Source organism: Papaver somniferum, chromosome 10, assembly GCF_003573695.1.
Source record: "Papaver somniferum cultivar HN1 chromosome 10, ASM357369v1, whole genome shotgun sequence".
Lineage (NCBI taxonomy): Eukaryota > Viridiplantae > Streptophyta > Magnoliopsida > Ranunculales > Papaveraceae > Papaver > Papaver somniferum.
Window position 1 is genome coordinate 94,769,884 of NC_039367.1, and position 11,049 is coordinate 94,780,932.

Below are 11,049 nucleotides of genomic sequence, written 5' to 3' on the forward strand. Positions count from 1 at the left end.
AGCACACACAAATAAAACAAAGTAACATGAGAAGATTTCTTACCAAAGCTTCTACAACACCAGGATGTGGTTTCTTTCCTTTGCGCTGTTTATGACCAACTTTCCAGATTATAGCTCTATCAATCTCTTTGGTTGTATTTTGCTCTTTTTGCTTCCAAATAAATGTATCAATACATGAGTCATCAAGAATAGCATAACAACCTGGTATTATCTCAGAATATTTCTAAGATAAAACTTTGTAGAGAACTTCAAACAATTATATTTTTAACGATGCAATAGCTTTCACATGGTGAATATCAAGACTGTAGAACATACCATTTTCACCTCCAATCGGGCGTAACCTTCTCGACTTATGGTATGTGGGGTGGTGTGTTTTGAACGATTTTCTTGCATTTTTATTCTTCTGACCTGAATAGAAAAGTAAAAAAATCATTTGACAGACTTTAAAGTTTTTAATACAAATATATAGGCATTCTATGTAATAGAAATTACTTACTCTGAATTCAATAGAGTCTACATGTTTCACAAACTCTTCCCACTCCCTAACTGTCATGGTCCTGGGCATTAACTTCTCCAGCCGTTTCTTTTGTTCTTCCCCTTGTAGCGGATCCAAAGCGTCGAGTACCAAACCAGCTTTCCTTGACCTTGCTTCTCTAAGATAAGTTCCCATCTTGCTGAAATAATAGTCTTTGTAATACTCAGGCACAATGAATCGGTTCTACAAATAAATTTAAATAATTGAATTAGAATACTCTATGAATTAAATAATTGTTGACTATGACTTAAATAATTATTGACGAATGAAAAGAGTTAAAGAGTTATCAATTGCGAACCGAGACTATCTTCCATATGTTTTCTTTGGCTTCATAAGGGACAAGTCTCCAATCCTTGTACGTTAATGGAAGTTTCCGAACAAGCACCCCTAGCACACTGGCAAGTTGTACAGATGGATCACCAATCGGTTGTTCATTAGCGTTGAAGGAAATTGTTCTTTTCGGTTTTAGCAGAATATAACTTCAGTGCATACATCTGGGTTGGACCACGTGGAACATATTTTATTTTCTTTGCTTCTTTTCCTTCTTCACCTTCCTCATTATCATCATTACCACTATCATTTTCTTCTTCCAATTCAGGCTCATCACCATTACCATTATCATTCTCTTCTTCCACATCAGGCTCCACATGATCAGAGTTATCCTCTTCCACAGCTTCCTCCTCCTCTTCCTCTTCTTCTTCATCTTGAAAATCTGCGAGAGTGTCGTGTGGATCCCTAAGTTGAACATTCAGACATGGGCCTGTGCTGCTTGTGTCAAGTTTTCGCTTTACATTCTTTCGCCCCACTCCATATTTTTCAGTATCTCCTTCAGAGCTTTTTGATTGGGACTTTGTAGTTGTGGTCTGTGAATGTTGAGCACTTTCAGATTGCACATTCTTCTTCCTAGTAGCCTGTCTCTTTGTAGTTGGTGATGACATTTTAGCACTTTCAGGTTGTCGACGACGCTTTGGAGTTGTTGCACATCTAGTTAGAGAAGAAACAACAACACTTGGTTCTAACTTCTTGTTCCTTGGTGATGATCGCCTACTTTCAGGTGGAAGGGATGGTTCTGCGGACTTGGTTTGAGTCGGGGTTTGCAGCTTTGAAGTGAGTGAAGCACTTTCAGTTGGGGACTGTTGAGTGTTCTGCTTGTTTTTCATCTGCAAAAAGTGTAGCTTAGTTAAAATGAGAAGGTAAGTAGTTTGTTGTGAAATTGAGATGGAAAGTCATTACCTTTATCGCAAACTTCTTGTTCCTTGGTGATGATCGCCTACTTTTAGGTGGAAGGGATGGTTCTGCGGACTTGGTTTGAGTCGGGGTTTGCAGCTTTGAAGTGAGTGAAGCACTTTCAGTTGGGGACTGTTGAGTGTTCTGCTTATTTTTCATCTGCAAAAAGTGTATCTTAGTTAAAATGAGAAGGTAAGTAGTTTGTTGTGAAATTGAGATGAAAAGTCATTACCTTTATCACAAACTTCTTGTTCCTTGGTGATGATCGCCTACTTTCAGGTGGAAGGGATGGTTCTGCAGATGGAGAACCTTTATCAGTTTTGGACTGTTTGTTTTTCATCTGCAACAACAATGCATATAGGTTAGTTAAAATGATATGGTGAATAAATTTATTTACACTGAAATTGAGATGAGAATCCTTTACCTTTATGGCCAACTCCCTGACCAGCTTTTTCTTTATTGTTTCCTTGTTAGTCTTCATTATTGAAGTTATGCCTAGCAAAAATATAATCACAGTGGCTAAACTTCATGCTTTGGCACAAATATAATCAAATCATACACCTAAAGAGAATAAGGATACACCTATCAAATCACAAATTCTTACGAATTCTAAATTATACTTCATGCATCGAACAAAGGGGGGATTTTTTGTTATAACACAGAACAAAGACCTAAAAAACTAGAACATGAGCTGCAGAGACAATCATTGAAATGAAAATCATCATAAAAAGACCTAAAATCGAAAATTCCCTAAATTAAATAGGACCCAATACCAATTTCATCATGCAAAAAACAAATCCTAAATTGCATGTGAAGATCTGAACATTTATGTGAAGAAAAAAAAAACTCAAAATTACTAAAATAGAAAACAGGAACAAAGAGATTTATTTTCTTAAGATTTGAGAGTATGAGAGATTACCCCTTCGTGAAAACCTTTTCTTGAAAATTTGTTAGGGTTTTCTTCGAAGTTGAAGAGCTCTGAGATTAATAGATAGTTATGGTTTTATGAAGAGTTTGAGTGATTGAGAGATTGTTAGGGTTTCCTGATGAGAGATTGTTAGGGTTTTCTGATGAGAGATTGTTAGGGTTTTCCGATAAGAGATTGTTAGGGTTAGAGCTTCACAGTTGCAGACATGGCGATAGGTGAGAGATTTTTTTCTTTTTTTCTGGTGAGAGAGTTTTCTTATTTTTGTGAAGAGTGAAGAGAACAATGATTTTGGGCGCGTTGTGAAAATACTTGGGGGAATGAACATGGGATAGGACACGTTGCGGTGGTCAAACATTAAATATTGTCTGAAAATTTCTTGGGCAGACACGTGACCAAATTTGGGCGGGATCTGGGGCGGGAAAGTGGAATTTTCTGATTGGTCTAAGCAAAAGCATACGGATTGGCAAAGAAACACAATTTTTGACAAACAAACACAAGATTCCCACCGTTAGATTTAGTATCAGTTGCTTCCCTATCTTTGGTACGTTGGATTAGACAAAATTACAAAAAAATTTTTTGGTGGTAACACTCTAAGAGCAACTGCAGTGGTGCGAGTATAACCAAAGACCAAAGAGGAAAAAAAAGATCAAATTTTGGGTTTAATCTGGTGTGTGACCCTACGGTGGAAAAACTAAATTTGGTCAGACGGACATTATACCAACGCCTGGTGTGGGGCGTAAAATATACCAACGCCTGGTGTGGGGCGGGGAGTATACGTTCGCCCGGTGTAGGAAAAAAAAAAGAAAAAAAAAAGAAAAAAAAAGAAAAAAAGTGGGGCGGAGGTATTATGCCCTCCCCATGCATTTGAAGTTTGTAAAGAGTGGGGCGGAGGTATTAAGCCCGCCCCACACACAAAAAAAAAAGACGGGCGTGCATTATACGTTCGCCTGGTGTGGGGCGTGGACTATACGTCCGTCTGGGGTGGGACTTGGACTATACGTCCGCCTGGTTATGGGACGTGGACTATATAAACGCCCGACTATATTTGGATTTGATCTTGGTCGCCGACCAAATTTGGTCTGGATTTTAGTCTTTGATCAAATTTTGATCGATGGTCCGTCCCACTGCGCCTATCCACTGGACACTATATTTGGGTTTAGTCGTCCATTGTGGACGCTCTAAGTAACATAGATATAACCTGACTCCGAGCTCGAAACCTGGCGGTAACTGGTAAGTGGACTATTCTAAGTCAGAGACTTCGTAACCTGACCGGTTTTGGCAACTTCGAGACATAACATGGCTCCGAGATCGAAACATGGCGGTGAGTGGACTACTCTAACTCGGAGACTTCATAAGAACGATGAATCTGTCGATTCATAGGTAAGATGCTTTCATAATATTCCTCCAACCCTTAAACATGACCGGTTTTGGAAACTTCGAGACATAACATGGCTCCGAGATCGAAACCCGGCGGTGAGTGGACTACTCTAACTCCGAGACTTCATAAGAACGATGAATATGTCGATTCATAGGTAAGATGCATTCATAATATTCCTCCAACCCTTAAACCTGACCGGTTTTGGCAACTTCGAGACATAACATGGCTCCGATATCGAAACCTGGCGGTGAGTGGACTACTCTAACTCGGAAACTTCATAAGAACGATGAATCTTTCGATTCATAGGTAAGATGCTTTCATAATATTCCTCCAACCCTTAAACTTGACCGGTTTTGGCAACTTCGAGACATAACATGGCTCCGAGATCGAAACCTGGCGGTGAGTGGACTACTCTAACTCGGAGACTTCATAAGAACGATGAATCTGTCGATTCATAGGTAAGATGCTTTCATAATATTCCTCCAACCCTTAAACATGACCGGTTTTGGCAACTTCGAGACATAACATGGCTCCGAGATCGAAACCTGGCGGTGAGTGGACTACTCTAACTCGGAGACTTCATAAGAACGATGAATCTGTCGATTCATAGGTAAGATGCTTTCATAATATTCCTCCAACCCTTAAACCTGACCGGTTTTGGCAACTTCGAGACATAACATGGCTCCGAGATCGAAACCTGGCGGTGAGTGGACTACTCTAAATCAGAGACTTCATAAGAACGATGAATCTAACCATATACTGGGAATATTCCTTTGGAATATTCTATGTATATCATCACATCATAACCACCCATTCATTTAATTTTTAATTCTATTTCATCTAAAGCCGTTATTTTTTTTTTGTTTAACATCATTCTCATATCTATTCCTTCCTCATCCTTTTCTTTTTTTCCCTCAACTGCATCTCCCCAGTGTGTTCGACGGAGAAACTTCACCTCAAACCACCATTACTCAAACCACCATCACTCAAACCACTTCGGTACAGCAGCACCTCCATCACTCAAACCACTGGCAACTTCATCGTCAACGACTCCAACAGCTCCGTTCATTACCATCGTTTTTAACTTCATCGATCTCAGGAGATTACTTCACCAACTTCATCATCACCACACAATGTTGAAGATCGATCTGTAACCCATATCTCGACTAACCACCTCCACCAATTTCCTGAAGTTGAAGATCGATCTGTAACCAAAGCTCAATTAGGGTATATTGTTTTTTTGATTTTTGAATTAGGTTTTTTTCAGTGACTTTTTTGCATTAAAATTTGAATTAGGCTTTTTGATAATATGGGTAGTTTGTTCCTTTCTTATTTGCATGACAGTAATGAAGAAAAGAGGTTTCATGATTCTAGAGAGTTTTCAATTGCTCCATTTGTGTATTATAGATATCAATTGTTTTGCTTACATGTTTGATGCACATGTATATTATAGATATCAATATGTGGTTTTCATTGAAGTAGGCAGTATGATATGGACCTGCCGGTTGCACCCCATTAGAAAAAAGTTTAAATATAATTTTCATACGGCCAGTGATTCGTGCATCAATGAAATGAATGATGCATCATTGCATCAATGTAATTTAAGAAGTTACCACCCAGATAATATGAGAGAATTACTGCTCCAATCTTTTTTTTGTATATGTAAATATCTTATGATTTGTTAATCCGTTGTGGTTACTTATGCTGGTTATCATATTTTGATTGCGCCAGGTGCCATTAATCTTTAATAAATTCAACATTCCAACCAAAGAAGTGGCTCCAGTGTTGGTTGAGAAGGGAAATTGAAAGGTTTTTTTTAACTGGATTGAAGAACTGAACAGATTTGCAGATTCGAGTCATTCAAAATTATGAATAAAGATTGGGTTCATTGGCCAAGGTTAATATGTTGTTCACTGTAGAATATTACATTCTTTACATTGGTTTTCCCTCTTTTATTGTGTTATTCCGTGATTAATTATTTCGTCGTTCTTTCATGTAGGGGTGATCTTCCATATCAGGAGGCCTTGAAGAATTTCATAGATACCGTTTGTCAGAGACTTGGAAATCCTTCTGAATTCAGTTGTCCTTGTGTTGATTGTAAGAATCTCACTTTCCCACTTCCTCCGCAAGAAGTGCATCTTCACTTACTGAAACGAGGTTGGGATCCTACATACACTGAGTGGGTTTTTCACGGGGAGACTATACACACTTCTACTGATGTACACCAAGAGGGAGCAACAAGGGGATCATATCATATAGATGCTGCTGTTGAAGCTGATGCACATATCGATCAGGGATATGGACCTATGCAAGATGAGGGTTTGGAAAACCATGTGGAAGAGGCGGACACACCGTTATATCCTTATGCTTAGATAACAAATTTAGTTATATTCTTATGTCCTGAGATTATACATTTGTAGGTTAAGATGCAAATTGAACAAGGCATGCCAATATCACACACGGTAGAATGGTTGTCATATGGGCCGTTGGAAAACTGCATATCATATAAAGGCTTGCTTATCAATAACACTAGGTTTATTACGAAGGATGTTAAGAGAGTCACACAAAACAGTGGAGTTTCAATTGAATCAACAACCTTAGTTGCAGGATTGTCAGAAACTAGTGGGTTCTACGGTGTTTTAGAAGAAATTCTATTGTTGGACTACAATCATATGTTTAAAATTCCAATATTCAAATGTGATTGGGCTCACACCAATTTTGGTGTGAAGGTAGAAGATGGCTTTACATTAGTCAATTTAAAGCAGCATAAGAACCAATACTGTAACGATCCATTCATTTTAGCAGAGCAAGCGCGACAAGTTTTCTATTCTCTAGAGTCAAATACATCTAACTGGTATGTGATGGTGAAACCACCGCCCAGGGGTTTCCATGAATTAGAGGAATACAATGAAAAGCATGACACAAATTTCCAACCAGTGGATACTTCAACTCTTGGTTTCCAAATGGATGACGAGAACGAGAGTTACTTAAGAGAAGATGGGGAATATACCATAGTGGTTCCGACAAAGAAGAAGAACAAAAAGAAGAAGAAAAAGAAGTTAACAAGTTAGATTAGTAGTTTATTATTTTTACGGTATTGTATTCTTACTTTAGCAATATTTGGTGTTATTTGCCTTCTCAGTAATCTACTTCAACTGCTATTCTCAAGTTTCTTGCTACAACTGAGTGTGTAGTTCTCTATGAGTTTCCTGCTATTCTCAAGTTTCTTGCTACAGCTGAGTGTGTAGTTCTGTATTGGCTTGTGTATTTATCACTTATCAAACTCTATGTTCTATTGTTGGTAATTCAGGGCTGCTTTTGTTATCATCATTTGTGTGTGAATATCGGTTTGGAGATGGTAATGTTTTTCAGAATATTTGTTTGTTTGATGGTATACTTTTGCCATAATTCCCCAGTTGCATGCTTTGCTTAAAGCGGGTGGTCTTATAGAATGTATGTGATTATTTACAGAGAAGAATGTATATGGTTACAGAGAATGCTTCGCGCTCTTTGCGGCTCAGTCGGCTTTGAGCATTATATTTTGTTTTAGAACGCTTATGAAGGGTTGTCATAATAGTATATTAAAGAACCACCAACTTTACAGAACTTGTGATAGTGTAGGTATGGTTAGTGGTGTAGACTTCCATATAGGAGGCTCAGGGTCGAATCCCCCAAACCTAATTTTTTCCCACATTCTATATTTTAACTTCAACAACACTTATAAGTGTCGTTATACGTTTCTATTAAAAATAAAAAGAAAAAACCCAAACTTGTGAACTGTAAGGATGGTTGATGAGCTATACATCCATGCATTAGGTTCATGTTCGAATCTCCCCTCTAACGTATTTTTCATTATCATATTTTTGTGTTCTTCAACAACACTTGTGAGAATTGTGATAGGCTAAGTCACTACACTTATGAAACAAAGTTGTTATACCTAAATGTCGTCACAACAGTTTTGCTAAAGGAGTTGTCGTTTGTTTTCTTAGCGCAACCCCTTGTTCCTAAGCGTTGGTAGTGATGATATACGACAACTCTTCCTTTGAAACCAGTTTTAAAACATAGGACTTTCTACGATGTATAGCGAAGTGTTGTAAATCTCCAGTTGTAGATGTATATTTTTCCGGTAGTGATATGAAGGAAGTGAACGAGAGACTTGCACAATTAGAGGTCAGAACGTACTCATTCATTTAGTTTTTTTTATTTGATGAATTGAAACTTTCCTCTCATACTGCCGGTTTGGTGTTGGTATAGGAAAAGACGTCGAGTTGTGTTGCCGTGGTGGCTCACACTTCCACAACGTCAGTCCAAATGTCAGTGTGTTTATATGTTTGTACACTTGCACATCGCCAGTCCAAATTTATTTCTTTGCATTATGCCAATTTCTTATGTTGCTGTTGTATTTATCTTGTAGTCTGGAAATGCTAGCAATGTTATTGCTAGCACTAGCATGACTGTTCCCCATTATGAAAATGACAGTCCAATCAGCATACGAAGGGTGGAGGAAATGCTAGGTAAGGGTAAAGCTTGCAGGTTACTCGGTTGGTGTAATGAGAACGAGGTTGTTGCTGACGCGGTTATTGCTGAAACAGGTCCAAAGATGGAGTGCCATGGATTTCCAATAGGTTTTGCAGCATACAAAGTAACTGTGATTACGTCTCATGTGGATGATGCCATTCTCTACAAGCAATCCGGTGAGTTGAAGCGTGTAATAGACGTTGTAGTAACTTATACCACATGGGCCAAGGATCTGATATTGCCTGCCATATGACTTGTTATTCTGTTTGGGGAGTGCTTGTTGAAAAAACAATTTGGTTCTTTTTTTGGTTCTCTTATCAGTCAAACTGTTTCTCTTATCAGTGAAACAATGTGTATGTGTTTTTTTTATGTGGAAACAATGTTTCAGGAATCATTCAAGGGTGTGAATGATCTTGCAGGTTTTAGTGCTTCATATTTGAATGAATGGTGGTGGTACATTTTTAGTGAATTGAAAACCAATTTATATATATTTCTTTTATATATTTATATATATTTTCTTTATAAAATGTAAATGAATCACAACACCTAAAAGAGGTTGTAATTGGATATACCTATACTGAAAAAAATGTTATTACTACACGGAGCACAGGTTGTCAAACAATTAATTACAATCAAAATAGGAGTTGTGACACTGGAGTTAAAATACACAAACAAGGATTGTGATACATTTTTCTGCTACACAGTGTATTGGTTGTGAAACAATTGACCATAACCAAACTAGGAGTTGTGTAAATAAAGTTATACTACACAAACAAGGGTTGTGAAACAATTTATTATAACTAAACTAGGGGTTGTGACAATGATGTTATACTACATAAACAATGGTTGTGACACATACTTCTGCTACGTAATAATGGAGTAGTGAAATTAAAATTATACTACACAAAACATTGTTGTCATACCTGTTTCTGCTACACAGACTTTTGTTGTGAAATAAATAATTACAACTAATATAATAATTGTACAAAGAGGTTATACTACACTAACAAAGGTTGTGATACTTATTTATTCTACAAAGGCTTTTGTTGTGAAAGAAATAATTGCAACTAATATTATAATTGTGAAAATAGGTTTTACTACACTAGCCAAGGTTGTGATGCGAGTTTCTGCTACACATACCTTTGGTTGTGAAACAAGAGTTGAGTATGTCATACAACTAAAATAAGGGTTGGTAGAAGAGTGTATACACAACTGTTAGCGGAGTTGCGTTATAAATTTCTAAGACATATAACTCAGTTGTGAAACTAATGATGACAACTACTTGAAGAGTTGTGTGAGACATTGCCCAGTAATTTGGATTCACTTTCACAACCGAAAAAAGAGTGGAATACAATGGAACGACAACCTTTTTTACGACTAATATTGACGAATTGCAAATAATTGAAGACTTTCTACAACTCCTTGTGCAACCCATCAATATCTATCGTCGTATATTGTATGACAACAGTTTTTTGGTGAAGTTGATGGATGTTTTTCCCGTAGTGCAAATAACTGAGCCAAGATGGAGAATGGAGGAGTAATCAACCATGGGTAGGCAGAGAACCGGAGAGGGATCACAAGTCCACCAAGAAGAGGTAATAGAATCAAACTTGAGATTTGCAAGGTTGTTGCAAAATCAGTCAAGTCTCTAGTCACAGAAACTGCTCTGGGTAGCAGAAAGAGAGACAAAGTAACTCCAGAACCAGCAGCACAAGAGTAATCATCCATTACTTTCACTACAAAACAGAAGGTCTCTTGGGACGGCCAAAAAACGTTCCAAGAGGACAAAAAACCGTTCCAAGAGGTATTAGGGACGGTTTATGTACCGTCCCCTGTTCCACCGTCACTAATACTATTTGGCCATGTTTTCTTTTTGGGACGGATATATTTTAGTCTTGATTTAAATATTTTATTACTATTAGGGACGGTCAGACCATCACTGTCCCAAATATCCTTCTTTAGGGACGGTTTTTTCAAAACTGGCCGTCCCTATAAGCCTTCTTTTTTGTAGTGTTTTATCAATGAAGTCATGCACATATGTATCACACGCATGATCATCTGTTGTACTGTAGTACAATCAATCTTTTTTTTTTCATGTTCTTGTTTGCATCCCATTAAAGAAGTAATGTGTCCGATACGATGATACATGTATTGTGTTTCAGCTGATATGGAAATAAATTTTATTTCGAGGAGTACCCTTCAATCTTTAAAATAGAAGCAATACTCCATATAAGATGGAACCTGGAGAGTGGAGATTAGACTCTAGAGTAGAGATTAGAGAGGAAAAAGAAAGAAAATATGTCCAAAAGACTCACATCGAATTCCAATTTTGTTCCCGAACAAACTAAATTATTAGTCCTAAAAATTAATATTTGCCTTAATGATTTCCAAAGTATAGTTTCTGATTGGTGATATTACTGCGCAGTGAATTCCTAGTACACTTGTGATTGGCAATTTAGCTTC

At 37.5% G+C, this 11,049-nt stretch overlaps 1 protein-coding gene across 1 annotated transcript; it reads right to left on the minus strand.

The window, feature by feature from the left end:
* Positions 1 to 698: 698 nt before the first annotated feature.
* Positions 699 to 5,143, minus strand: LOC113315977 (serine/threonine-protein kinase PRP4 homolog). Its single transcript, XM_026564213.1, has 6 exons — positions 5,080 to 5,143; positions 2,187 to 2,257; positions 1,995 to 2,102; positions 1,769 to 1,921; positions 1,149 to 1,695; positions 699 to 718 (listed from the first exon to the last, which is right to left on the minus strand). The coding sequence occupies exons 1-6, from the start codon at positions 5,141 to 5,143 to the stop codon at positions 699 to 701; spliced, it is 963 nt and encodes a 320-aa protein (XP_026419998.1).
* Between the last annotated feature and the right edge of the window lie 5,906 nt (positions 5,144 to 11,049).